Source organism: Balaenoptera acutorostrata, chromosome 11, assembly GCF_949987535.1.
Source record: "Balaenoptera acutorostrata chromosome 11, mBalAcu1.1, whole genome shotgun sequence".
Taxonomy (NCBI): Eukaryota; Metazoa; Chordata; class Mammalia; order Artiodactyla; family Balaenopteridae; genus Balaenoptera; species Balaenoptera acutorostrata.
Window position 1 is genome coordinate 1,737,451 of NC_080074.1, and position 13,781 is coordinate 1,751,231.

Sequence of the window (13,781 nt, forward strand, 5' to 3'; positions counted from 1 at the left end):
TCCTACGTTGAAGCCCCTACCTCCAATGCGATGGTACTTTGGGAGGTATTTAGGGTTGGATGAGGTCATGAGGGTGGGGCCCTTGTCCTCTGGGATTGGCGCCCTTAGGAAGAGACACCAGAGTGCTCTTTCCCTGTCTCCCTCTCTCTCTCTACCTGTCTCTCCCTCTTTCCCTCCCTCGCTCCCTCCTTCCATCTCCCCACCCCGTGAGTTCACAGTGAGGGGCAGGCGACCACCTGTAACCCCAGAGGAGAGCCCTCCCCAGGAACCCAATCAACCAGCACCTTGATCTTGGACTTTCCAGCCTCCAGGACTGTGAGAAATAAATCCCCCTTATTAAAGCCACTCTGTCCGTGGTATGTTGTTACAGCAGCCAGAGCAGACTAAGACAGTGGTGATGGTTTCAAGGGTGTGTGTACATGTCAGAATTCTGATGTGTTTGACAATAGTGTGCTTTAAATATGTGCGGTTAATTACACTTCAATTGTAATTCTGTAAAGCTGCTTTTTTAAAATCAAGCTCTTGGTTTCATTGCTTTTATTACTTATTCACTTCTTACTTCACTGATATCTGCTCTTCTCTGTGTTATTTCCTTCCTCCTATTTACATTGAGTTTACTTTGCTCCTTTTTCTAATTTCTTAAGGAGGAAGCTTATGTCAATCACTTCAGACTGTTTTCCCTTCCTAATATAAGCTTCTAAAGCACTGCACTAGCTACATTGAAGAGATTTTCACTATAGTGTGTTTTAATTCTCATTCAAGTCAAAATGTTTAAGTTAATTTAATTAAATCTGTAAAATTTAAATTTCTTTCTTTTTTTTTTTTTCTTCTTGCCTCATGGATTGTTTAGAAGGTATTTGCAAATATTCTGGAATTTTCCAGATATCGTTTTCTGGTTGATTTCTAATTTAATTCAGTTGTGGTCAGAGAACATATATTATATGATTTTCATTCCTTGAAACTTTCTGAGGTTTGCTTTTTGTCCAGCACTTGGTCTGTCTTGGTTCATCTTCCATGTGTCTTGAAAAGAATATATGCAAAATTAGTTCTATATTATGGCTAAAATTAATAGAGACTGATCAGAGAGGTATGGCCACTTTTGAATAGAGTTTAGCAATTTAAGAAAATATAAGCACGCAGCCCTACCATGGGTTCCAGCACTACTAGAGGTCCACTCTTGGTTGGTGGAATAGTCTAGAAATGTAATTAGGTATTGGCTGATCTTGTCTGGGTCCTCCATGGACTTACTGATTTTGTCTCTGTTTTATCAGTTACTGATGGCGGAGTAATGGAATCTTCATTTCTAATGGTTATGGTCTCTGATTTTCCTTTCAGTGCTGTCCATTTTGTTTCATGTACTTTGCATTTGTTTTCCGGCATATATACATCTATTATTCTTTTATTTTCCTGCTATATTGCTATATTCTCCTGCTATATTGACACTTTATTATTATTAAATTTTCCTTTTTGTGGTACTATTCATTGTCAGAAAGTCCATCTCGACTATTATTACCAACACATCCCCTCCCAATTTCTCATGCCTATTGTCTGCATGGTATATGTTGTCCGTTCTTTTACTGTGTGTGTCGTTGTGTTAGGGTTTGTCTGGGTAAAGCACATATTTTGTTCTTGCTATTTTATCCCATCTGCCAACTCTTGACTTTTGGTTGGAGTTTCTTCTATTTGTATTTAATATAACTGTTGAGGTGTTTGGATTTTGGGACCACCTCACTCTTTCTTTTCCATGCTCTTATCTCATGTTTGTTTCTATAGCCTCTCTTTCCTGCCTACTCTGGGGTCATCACATATTTTTAGCATACCACTTCAATTCCACTTTCAGCTTTCTAGGTAAAACTGTATTATTTTCTAGAGGTTTCACTATGGATTATATTATGTTAACACACTCAATTTAAGGTTAATATTAAGTGATTTCTGAAAAAAAAATATGAACCTTGCCATATTTTCTGTTTGTACCACAATCTTTGGGCTATATGCCTTTACACAGAGACAAATAAAACCTCTGTACATTTTAAACTGAATAATATGTGTTCTAAAGAAATTATGAGATTGTGTACACACTCATTTGTTTTTATTTATAGAATACTTTAGCATTTCTTGCACTGCAGTACTACTACTGGCAGGGAATTTTCTCAGCTTTGTTTTACTGGAAATGTCTTTATTTCACATTCTATTTTGAGGAATAGTTTTTCTGGAAATAGAATCTTTAGTTGGCAGACATTTTTTCCCTTGGACACTTCAGATTGTCTCTGCAGTGTCTGGCATCTCTGTTTTTTGTTGTTTTTTTTTAAAATTGAAGTATAGTTGATTTACAATGTTGTGTTAGTTTCAAGTATACAGCAAATTGAGTCAATTGTATATATATATATGGGGGGGGAGTTTTTCAGATTATTTTCCCTTATAGGTTATTATAAAATATTGAGTATAGCTCCCTGTGCTATACAGTAGGTCCTTGTAGGTTATCTATTTTATATATAGTAGTGTGTATATATTAATCCCAAACTCCTAATTTATTCCTCCCCCCTTTTCCCTTTGGTAACCATAAGTTTGTTTTCTATGTCTGTGGGTCTATTTCTGTTTTGTAAATAAGTTCATTTGTATCACTTTTTATATTGCACCTATAAGTGATATCATATGATATTTGTCTGTGTCTGACTTACTTCACTTAGTATGATCATCTCTAGGTGCATCCATGATGCTGCAAATGGCATTATTTCATTCTTTTTCATGGCTGAGTAGTATTCCATTGTATATATATACCACAACTTCTTTATCCATTCCTCTGTCGATGGCCTCACTGGTTTCTGTTGGGACATCAGCCATTAGTCCCATCACTGTACCCTCCATGAAATGCATCATTTTCTCTTACTGTTTTCAAGGATGTCTCTTTGTCTTTGTCTTTCAGAGGTTTGAATACCATATGCCTTGCTGTGGTTTCTTGTGTTTATTCCACATTGGGTTGTTGATCTGATGGATCTGTATGTTAATGTTTTCACCAGATTTGGGAAGTCTGGGCCATCGTTCCTACAAATGCTGTTTCTACTCCACATTTTCTCTTCTCTCATTCCAGGGACCTAATTTCCACCGATACTGGGCAGGTTCATATTGTCCCAAAAGGTCTCTGAAGCTTTTACAACTTTCTTCCATCATTTCTGTCCATTTTTCAGGTTGGGTCATTTTACCGGTCTCTCTTCAGACTCACCAGCTTTCTCCTCTGCTGGCTACAGTCTTCTGTTGAGCCTATCTGGTCAATTTTTTGATTTATTTCCTGATATTGTACTTTCCTCCTGTAGAACTGCTATTCTGTTGTCTTAATTTCTTTGTTGAAATTCTCTATCTATTTACTCATTAATACCACATTGTCTTTTAATTATTTGGACATCTTTATAAGAGTTACTTGGAAGTCTTGCTAAATCCAGCAGCAGGGCTGGCTCCGAGTTGGTTTCTACATCTGAATTTTTTCCTGAGTACACATCACACATTCCTGCTCCTTTGCATGCCTGATAAATCTTGGTGGGAAGCTCGTTGTAAATAGTATGTTGTGGGCACTCTGAAATGTCTGCTGTTTTTCTGAGGGTTGTTGGTTTTTGTTACAGTTGGCAATTATTTTGCTTGCCCTCAGAAACTGTGCAATCTGTCTTCCCCGAAGTGTGGAGCAGCTGATGTTTCTGCTTAGGGCTTTGTTTTGTGTTGTTTTGGTTTCCAGCTGCGCTTATTTTTCTCCTGACTCCATGTGTGCATCCTACACCTATGTGGTCTAGCGCTCACCTGAGGATTTGGGCAGAGTTCATACTCAGGTTTGGGGGCTTGCCCACTTTCTGGGTCTCTGGTGTCTGTCTTCCTTGGCCACCCCGTGTTCCTCCTTCTGATGCCTCAAGCCGGAGACGCTCCTCTCTCGGTGGCCTGGACCGTGCAGGTTGGGGAATGTCCTCGGTCAAAGTCATGGCCTTCCTAAACACATCATCACAAATAATGTCTCCAGTTTCTGCCCCACAGTCCTGTGTTGCTTAGCGGTCAGCCAGGGGCTCAGGCAAACCTGATGCTCAGCTTTGGATCTGGACCCATTGGTGCTCTTTGCTCACAAAGGGCCTCCTTACATTCCCTGCTGCCCTGCTGCCCCGAGCTATGTCACTTACTGCCTCATGCGCCAAAGCTGTGTTTTCTATCACCAAACCTGGGGTTTTGGAGAGCAGCCCCAGGAAGGAAGCCACAAAAATGCAGTTCTTACCTGATCAGCAGCATTCTTTCAAAAGAAAATTCTTCATCATTTCTTCCTGCCTTTATTCAGTGCTTTCAAAGGGTTGTGCTGGGGAATTGAATTCTGGTTGTGTAGTTGTTTTCTTGGGAAGCGGTGCCGAACCTCACCATCCTACCATTACCAGCATCCCACCTCCCGTAGCCCTTGTTCCTTCCTGAACCTCCAAGCTTCCACCTGGGGTACTTTCTTTCCTGTCTCATCCTTTAGTATTTCCTGGAGTAAGAGTCTTTTAGCAGTGCATTCTCTCAGTTTTAATTTTTCTTCAAGTATCTTTATTTGCCATCATTTTCAAAGTGTACCTCTGCTAGACGTAGAATTTTAAGTTGGAACGGTTGATTTTTCTCCCCCAGAACTTCCAAAGTAACCCACTGCTGTCTGGTTTACACAGTCTTGTTTATCCATGGCCCTCGTGTGTCCAGCACATGTTCTGTCTGATGTTTCCTCTGCTGATCTCGGCTGGGCTCACGATGGTTGTCAGCTGGGCTTGGATGGCCTCATGTGTTATTTCATCCTCCTGTGGCATCACCTAGACTGGGTCACATGGTAATAGGATGAGACAGCATCAAGACTGGGAAAATTCTAAATAGCCAGTGCCTTTTAAACATTTGCCTGCATCACATTTGCTGTTGTTTGATTGGCCAAAGGGTGTCACATGACCAAGATCAGCATCACTGTGGGGACATGGGGGTGTGAGCCAAGGTGGCTGTCATGGCAACGATCCACCATGGTGGGCCCATGATTCCCATCCCCAAAGTCTTCTTCCTTTAGGGCTCCAGCTCATGGTCTGGGGTCACTGTCTGTCCCCTAGTGTGCCTGGTTGATTGTTCGTCTGCATGTGTCCAGGGCAGGGCATGCTGTACGGCTCCACTCTTGATGCTAACGGCTGTGATGCACATGCCATGGAACCTTCCAGAACCCACAAGCTGGCTGGGAAACTTAAGTACAGAGGAGTCAATCCACGTTGCTCACAGGGCTACCTCTCCTTCACCCAGGGCCTGGCCAGGGACTGTTGTACCCTCCCTTGGAGCCTCAGCTGACTGTCCCCTCCCCTTTCAAATAGGACCTTCAGAAACATCCCAGCAGGCAACGCTCACATCCACACTGAGATCCCCCAAGGCCCTGCGTGCAGACATTCAGTTTATTCCACAAACATTTGAACATTCACTTAACAGGTGTGGTGAGAGCTGACGGTCACCAGGCTCTGGAGACGCAAGAAAAGATGCAGCCCCTTCCCGTGGGTCTTTATGTCCAGGAGACTGGGGAGACGCCCGTGACCCTTGGGCTGGGCAGAGGGCGGGGGAGGAGGACCCTTGGGGAGTCCACGTTTCAGGGTGGGAAAAATTTTATTCCCTGAAAAGCCAAAAATGGAATCTGACCAGGAGAGCGAAGGCAGAATTTAAAGAGGGCGTCAATCTGAGACACGTGAGGGGAAGCGAGTAAGGAAGCTGACACACGTGGGGCTGTAGGCAGCTTCCCTCCACGGGGGCTCTGTGTCCTGAGGCTCAGCTGAGGCTACGTTCTGGCCTTGATGCTGTCTCCACGCCTCTCCTGCTTCTTGTTCAGATGCTCCGGTGTGGCTTTGAACCCACAGGATGAAGGTTGACCCACACAGTCTCTGTGCTCTGCATGCCTGCACCAGGGAGTAGGTCCTCGGCCCTGGGTGCTCGGGGGGGTCCGTGGCCACCCTGATGCTCACAGGCCCACCACCCAGCTGGTGATCTGCTTGGGCCCATCTCTTGGTGGCTGGGATGATGGTCTTCTCTTAGAATTCCTCGTGCAGGCAAGTTGCCATTCACTTTATGAAGAAGGCAAGGGTTGAACAGAGCCCAGGAGCTGATGCTTTGAATGGGCCTCTTGTTTCTGCCAGGTTGTGCTGGGCGTCTATAGCACAGCGCGTGGTGGTGATCCTGGGGGTGTGGCCATGGAAGGTCCGCCACGTGTCCTGCCTGTATTCTGCGGAGGTGGGGAAGCGACCAGGGTCCGTGCCCCGAAGAGGTCACATCAAGTCACGCCTGGCATGTCACCATAGGACAGGACATCACTCAGGGCCCGGTCTGGAGGCCGTGCCATGAGCCTCAAAGGAGCAGAGTGCAGGTCTAGACCGGATTCTCAAGAAGCTCGAGTGGGAAGGAAAGCAAAGCAGAGACCCAAACTTCGAAATTCAACCAATCCTAAAAGGAGGCTATTCTGGGTTTCAAGGCTTTGTCTCAATCAGATGAGGACAACTTACGTCGTGACGGGCCCTGACCCCCACATCCAGCAGTGGGCTCCCCTCCCCTCCCCGCGCTGACCCTGATGGAGACGACATTTACCCATCTGCTTGGTGGGGGGCTGCCTTCCCCGGGCCTCCCCCTTCCCTGCAGCAGAGTCTGGACCCAGCAGGGCCGACATTTCATCTGCTCTGTTCCCCGCCGTCCCCCAGCGCCAGGGCTCGTCCACGCTGGGTGGGCTGCGGTGAAAGCACAGGTGAGCAGGGGAGTGAGGGATTCCTGTCATTGGGGAGGCGAGTGCAGGGAATGCCAGTGAGAAGGGGCAGGCCCACCAGAGGCGGCACCCAGGGGAGCGTCTGGGTGCAGGGATGGCCCCTTGGGGAGCGATGGCCACTGCGTTTGGGTCCCCTGTGCCTCTTCCCTACAGCATCTTTCCCCCTTCTCACATTTTCTTTTCCTGTTTGGAAAAACCGTAGTTTCTCTGGAAGTCCACCTCTGACACTGCCATCCGCACTCCGGGACTGATTCTGTCGCCGGACGTTTCTGGGATCCGGGCTCCTGGATCCCCCCGCTTTTTGCCTCCTGGTCCGTGGGACTCATGTTTGGGGGACATCTCAGGAGGGTCCTGAGCGGCCGAGTGGAAGGTGTGTCCCTGCGGAGGGACGCTGGGCTTGTCTCTGCCACCCACTGTGCCAGGCCAGGAGCACTTCTATGTCACTGAGCCCCCAGGGAAGCCCTCCTCCCCCAAGACAGGCCAAGCTCAGGGTCTGCGCCCAGGACCCCTCCTCCTGTGGACACCAGATGGGGCCTGACACAGACACCGGGACACTGCCACACATCATGGACACTGCCACAGACACACACACACACGTAGACATTCACACATGCACAGACACACGCAGACACACACACAGACATTCACACATGCACAGACACACGCACACACAGATGCACAGACACACACACACACAGACACACGCAGGCACCTCCAAGTGTCAAACAACCACGGGAAAGCTAATTTTGAAAACAAAAATTTCCCTGACAATCTGACAGGGCAGGATCCTGCTAACATACACCCCAATTTAGTGTCTGAACACAATTTTCACCCACTGCTCTGGAACATTTGCATTTTTATTGCTTCCCCGGGCAGGTATTTCCCTGGAGCCTCACTGGAAGGGCCTCCAGAACAGCACTGACCAAGCAAAGCGAGGAGAGGCCCTGCTGCCGGGCTCCGGGAGCTTCGCTCGGGACCTCACACCATCCCCACACGGCGGAGCCTCAGGGCATCTGAGCCTGGCTGACCACCCCCCCCACCATGAACCCTCCCACACCCATTACGCAGGCTATTTCCTCAAAGGGATGGGCCACCTCCGGCCTCAACTCACCCCCCAGATGACTGAGGGGCTCTCACAGTCATAATTCAGGGGAATTTTACGAGCCCCAAGCAGAAAACTAAGTTTAATTATTTGAAAGTCAGAAGCTCATTCTCTCCGGGCGACTTAGGACGGTCAGCCTCCAGCCTTGGGGGTGAGATCGGGCTCCGACTTAGGCGTTAAACGGATAACGTGACCAAATCGATTTCGTTAATGGATCTGTCATGATCGCAGCTCATGATGGGAGCTCGGCACCAGGAAGTGACAGCAGCCCTTGGGAAACGGGGCGGGGGGAGAGTCCATCGAGCTGGCAGCCACGCACGTTGACGATCCTGCTGCTGGGACCAGCCCTCCCCGTGGCGTCCGCCCTCTGTCCCTGCGTCCCCTGGGGTTGCTCTTGTCCTCCTAAGCGCAGCGGCCCAGAGACCGTGGAGGCATCTGGAGGACCCAGGGCACCTGCTCAGGGCGGGTGAGTCGCTGGGCCCCTGAGCGTCAGAGGACTTTCCCTGTAGGGACACCAGCGTCCTCCCCACGCGAACCGCATATCGAAGCAACTCCTGGACGATGTGGGTTCTGGGGACTTGTGTCCCGCGTTCACGCCCCTGACCCCTAAGCCCTGAGGCTGCTCTGCCCTCCTCCCTCCAACCATGGGGCTGAAGGGAGGCCGCAAAGGGCCGACGGGGCTCCCGCTACCGTCCGTGTCAGCGGGAGCCCTGGGCCCTGGGCTTTCGGCCCCGACGCGGCCCCTCCCGCCTCGGCCCCGTTAGACTGTCTCCCAGTGGGCCGTGTGTCTGAGCGTGTTAGCTGACGTGGCTTTTCTGGGGCGAGACTGAGCAGGCACGTGGGGCCAGACCTCTGCACGTGGACATGGAAAGCCCGTCCACCTCTCTCGGGAGGGAGTCCAGGCCGTCTGTCTGCCCGGCTTGGTGAGGACTTATCCCTCGGGAAAGGTCCTGGGAAGCCCCGGCAATGGGGCCCCAGAACTGCAGGGGCAGCAGGGCCCATCCTTGGAATACGGGGGCCTGGTCCTGGACACGCCCGCTGGGCCACAGCCCGCCACTCAGGGCAGTGCACCTGCGCTCCCCAGACAGGGAGGGGAGGGCTTTGTTCCAGGGTTTACGGCCAACCTCTGACTGAGGGCTGACCCTGCCAAAGCCTGGGCAGCGTCAGCCCAAGCTCCCAAAGGAGCTTCCGAGAATGACTCTCATCTCCCCTCTCCAAGGAGCGTCAGAACCCCAGCGGTGACCATGGGCTCAGCATGAGTCTCGGTGTCTCCCTGGCAACGGGAGCTTTTCCTTCCTTGGTCTTCCCAGAAGTGAGGCAGGGCTCCAACGGGAGGGTCGAGTTGTGAGGTTTGTGTGGAAGGCACCATTTCTACGTTTAGAGAGAGCTTGTGACCGAAACGCTCCCCTTGACCAAATTTTATCAGGCCCCCGGAGTCCTGCGCTCCGCCAGACCTGGCCTTGGGATCCCGTGTGCATTCTTGACGGGCCCCATCTTAGCTAGAGTCCTACTGAGTCAGCCTAGAGGGACCCCCCACCTTCGCCAACGTGCCTACAGCAAGAACCCCCTGCCCCCGGCATCTCCGGTCCTGGTCTCCCGTCCACTCCGCTCCTTGGCTGTAAATCCCCAGCCGTCTGCTGCGTTGGGAGGCGAGCCTGACCTCGCCTGTTGCCCTAGTCCTCCATGAAATCTTCCTGACCGTTTTCCTACACGTCAGAGTAACTTTTCCTTAGCGCTCACCCTCTGCAGAGCCGGTGAACTGTAAGGTGGGGACGCCTCCTCGGACGGCACCTGTGCCGCTTCCCACGCTCACGTCCCACCTTTACGACGGGACTGGATAGTGCAGCTGGCCTAGACGGGCGCCTTTCAGGCTCCTATTGCCCCAGGGACGAAGGGCGACATCACATGCAGGTCTACTGGGTGCTGCCCCAGCTGCAAGGGCCCCCTGCCCGCCACCCCACCAAGGAAAGAGACGGATTTCATCCCTGCAGCCCTGGTGGAAGGAATAAATGAGGTGACATCTGTAAAAGCGGAAAATTAATATTATTTTAAAGTAATTCCATGACCCTGGGCACAGAAGGAAGAAATAACAGATATTTCAGATGCAGTGTGGCCCCTAAAGATGCCAGCGACTAAATGGAGAAAATATATACGACCAGGAAACTAGACAGCCAGCCGGAAAGGCGGTACATGCGTCCTTCGGGGCAATGAGACTGGGGAGGCCACCCCCAGGTTTAGCAGGGACGCCCAATGCCCCAGGCTGGGACCCCAGCCAGAGTGGAGAGGTGGCGGCTCGTGTGCTGGGTCATCAGGCCCTGCCTTTGAGGCCTGGGGGGCGGCTGAGTGACAGAAAGACACACAGACCGCTGGAAACAGACCAGGGGCTCTGAGCACTCACCCACCGGGAGAACACGGGGCAGCGCTGATTCACCACCGTCACCGCGGCACCTGCAAAGGCCTGCACGCTGTCCCTTGTCTGGGAGAAGCCGAGCCCCGTCTCCACGTGGCAGTGGCCCCTGGGGGCAGGGTGGAGGGCGTGAGCAACCCCCGTGGAGTGGGTGCCTGTGAACCTTCATCTTAGTGTGTGTGGGGATGGTCAGCAGGTTCGGGTGGGGAGAGGAGAGTGCCGGGTGGGCACATGCGGGGACGCGTCTGTTGGGGGTGGCTGCTGTCCCCAGCTATCCTGAGGTCCTGCACCTGCGCTGAGCAGCCCAGACACCCGTCCCAGCCCCACTCCTCATCGCCCCCGCCCTGGGCCTCTGAGCCCACTTCCTCCACCCCCTCCCCCGTCTGCCTTCTGTAGCCCTTCCCCCGGGGCTCACCCGCCCCACCCTCTGCAGGAGCAGACAGGGGCCCCTCCTGCACCCCACTATGGCCTTTCCCTGGGCTGGGCCGACCCAGGCCACTAAGGGAGCAGGGCCAGCGTGCCGGGAACCTTTCTCAGCCCTGAAGTGGGTGCTCTCCACACACCCAGGACACTGTCGCTGGTTCTGTGGGGGGCACGGTGCCCAGCATCAGTCAGATCGGCAGGGCAGGCAGGACTGGCAGAGGCCACCACGTCTTCTCGCTGAGCCCAGCGCCCTGGGAATCTTCGGGAGCCTCCCCTCCCTCACATTCCACCAGGGCATTTCCAGAGAAGCACACTTTCTGTGGGCGCCCACCTCTCTGGGTGATGGTCAGCTCAGGACAAGGACGGCACAGGGGTCCTCTCCCAAATGCCAACGTGACAAGTTACTGTGGCACGTGGGACACCAGCAGGAGAGGCCTCGGCAACATGGGGGCTGCAGCGTCCACTGGGGTCAACCCACCCCAGGCGCCCTCTGGACCGACGTGACGCCTCTGGGCATGACCTGGGGCTCCTGGAGCTCCTCCTCGGACCCCTGACTTAGAAGGTGCCCAGAACATGAGGGTGACCGTGAAAAGAGGCATGTGTACGCGCACATGCACACACTACCTACACAGGCTTGTACACACATCCCGGCTGGCCAGTCCGGGAACTGACCACGGAGGCGGCGCCTGGTCACTGTAGCGACGGTGACGGTGGGGCCCACGAGGAAGCCCTGCTCGGACCCTGACCCGGAGCTGCACTTGCCCCACAGCCAGTGCCTGCAGCCTGGGTTCACGTTAACACCCTCTAAGAGGCAGAGCCAGGATGCAGGCCAACAGGTGGCCATGGAGACGAGCCGCTAAAGGTGGCCTCAGGACCAGGTTCTGAGAGACGGAGCGGCGCACCGGTGGCACTAATCACAGAATCGCCCCTAAATAAACACGCCTCCTATTCTCTAAGGGCTTGGGGCCGGAGGGGAGAGCCCTATTTACGGGAAGGTGGGACTTGGACAGGCGGACTGTTTGTTCCTACAGCGCCACCTGACCGGTACACACCCTTGGATCCGGTCGGAGACGGTGTCCGCTTTTACGAGCCCTGGTGGCCCAGACGCTCTTTTCTTTTCTCTAGCTTCACGATTTTGTTTTTCCCCCTGCTATGCCCAGAAGTCTCCGGAGTCGTGGCTGTGTGTGTAGCTCTCCGGTGGGCTGCTTCTCCTCCTGCACATGAACCCCCGCCCCTTCCAGCTGATTTCTCCGTGTGGACAGAGGGAGGAGGCGAGGGTGGGCCCCTCTCCCCATCAAGCTGCCCTGCCCTGTTTGGGCTCCATGGCAAAGCCCCCAAGCTGCTCCCTGAGGTATAGCCCCCGGGGAAGGCCCTTCCTGGCAAGGGCACCCAGGCCCCCTTGAGAGGGGAAGGCCCTTCCTGGCAAGGGCACCCAGGCCCCCTCGAGAGGGGAAGGGCCCACCTGGCAAGGGCACCCAGGCCCCCTCGAGAGGGGAAGGCCCTTCCTGGTAAGGGCACCCAGGCCCCCTCGAGAGGGGAAGGCCCTTCCTGGCAAGGGCACCCAGGCCCCCTCGAGAGGGGAAGGGCCCACCTGGCAAGGGCACCCAGGCCCCCTCGAGAGGGGAAGGGCCCACCTGGCAAGGGCACCCAGGCCCCCTCGAGAGGGGAAGGGCCCACCTGGCAAGGGCACCCAGGCCCCCTCGAGAGGGGAAGGGCCCACCTGGCAAGGGCACCCAGGCCCCCTCGAGAGGGGAAGGGCCCACCTGGCAAGGGCACCCAGGCCCCCTCGAGAGGGGAAGGGCCCACCTGGCAAGGGCACCCAGGCCCCCTCGAGAGGGGAAGGGCCCTCCTGGCAAGGGCACCCAGGCCCCCTCGAGAGGGGAAGGGCCCTCCTGGCAAGGGCACCCAGGCCCCCTCGAGAGGGGAAGGGCCCTCCTGGCAAGGGCACCCAGGCCCCCTCGAGAGGGGAAGGGCCCTCCTGGCAAGGGCACCCAGGCCCCCTCGAGAGGGGAAGGCCCTTCCTGGCAAGGGCACCCAGGCCCCCTCGAGAGGGGAAGGCCCTTCCTGGCAAGGGCACCCAGGCCCCCTCGAGAGGGGAAGGGCCCACCTGGGGGTCCCTGTGGCAGCAGCTAGGTCTGCATTCTGTCCCTTTCCCTACCTCCCAGGACAAGCCCGGCTCTGTGCCAGAGGGCGGGGCCTCCTTACTCCCTGTAACAGCTCCAAAGGCCAGTGAAGTCTCCTTAAATCAAGCGCAGAACTCGAATGGCCCACGGCCCGCCCCTCCGGCCACAGGTCCCAGGGCTGACATTTTATCAAGAGCAGCTGGAAACAGGCAGGCAAGGCCTCCCCCAATTCACGCACGCCTGTAGGTGATGGATTCCGAACATGCCTGAGTGCTCTTTGGAGATCCGAGCGGATTTCCCGGGGAAGGGGGCCCTTTAGACCAGAAGGTCTCCTTCTGGAGCCCTTGAGTGGGGTTCTGCTCCTGGAACCGGGGGCATGTGCGGGGAGGGCCTGGCTCACGGACCCTGGGGGAGGGCTGAACGGATGGGGCTGTCAACTTCCCACTGGCTTGGCCAGGAGCACGGCGTCCCAGGGGATGGTAGTTGCGGGTCAGACGCTGTCTACGCGCCGGGGGCTGGGCTTCAGGGAGCATCCTTGGGGGTCCAGGAGAACCTGGAGGGCCCCTGACAGCATCATCACGGCGGGCCTGCCTCCTGGGAAGAGGCCCTGTAACCACTTGTGCCTGGGGCTCTGTCTCCACCAGCCGCGCCGGCGACAGCCCTGTCCCAGGACGCCATGGCCAGCGAACAAAAGCCATGCTTATCAAAGGAGTTTTTCTTTATTTTCATAATTTAGCTGAATCAACACAAAACTGAATAGTGTAAAACAAGGAAAAAAAAATGCTGTAACATATCAAATCTCCCAACCTCCGCCCTCGGAAGGTGTCTACACCCACTGTCAAAAGGAACAGGCGAGGGGGGTGGTGGTGGGGACGCCGGCGGGCAGCGCAGAGGTGTGCTGGGCCGGGTGACCCTCCCGGGGCCTCCCTCGCTGCCCCCGGGGTGAGCCCAGGCCGCGGAGCTCGG

At 54.0% G+C, this 13,781-nt stretch overlaps 1 protein-coding gene across 1 annotated transcript in view; it reads right to left on the reverse strand.

Annotated features, from left to right (window-relative positions):
* Window positions 1-242: 242 nt before the first annotated feature.
* Window positions 243-13,781, reverse strand: part of TAFA5 (TAFA chemokine like family member 5) — a 209,781-nt gene continuing 196,242 nt past the window's right edge. The window contains exon 4 of the mRNA XM_057555873.1: window positions 243-4,807. Coding sequence (XP_057411856.1) covers window positions 4,799-4,807 — 9 coding nt within the window. The 3' untranslated portion in view covers window positions 243-4,798. The remainder of the gene's footprint in view (window positions 4,808-13,781) is intronic.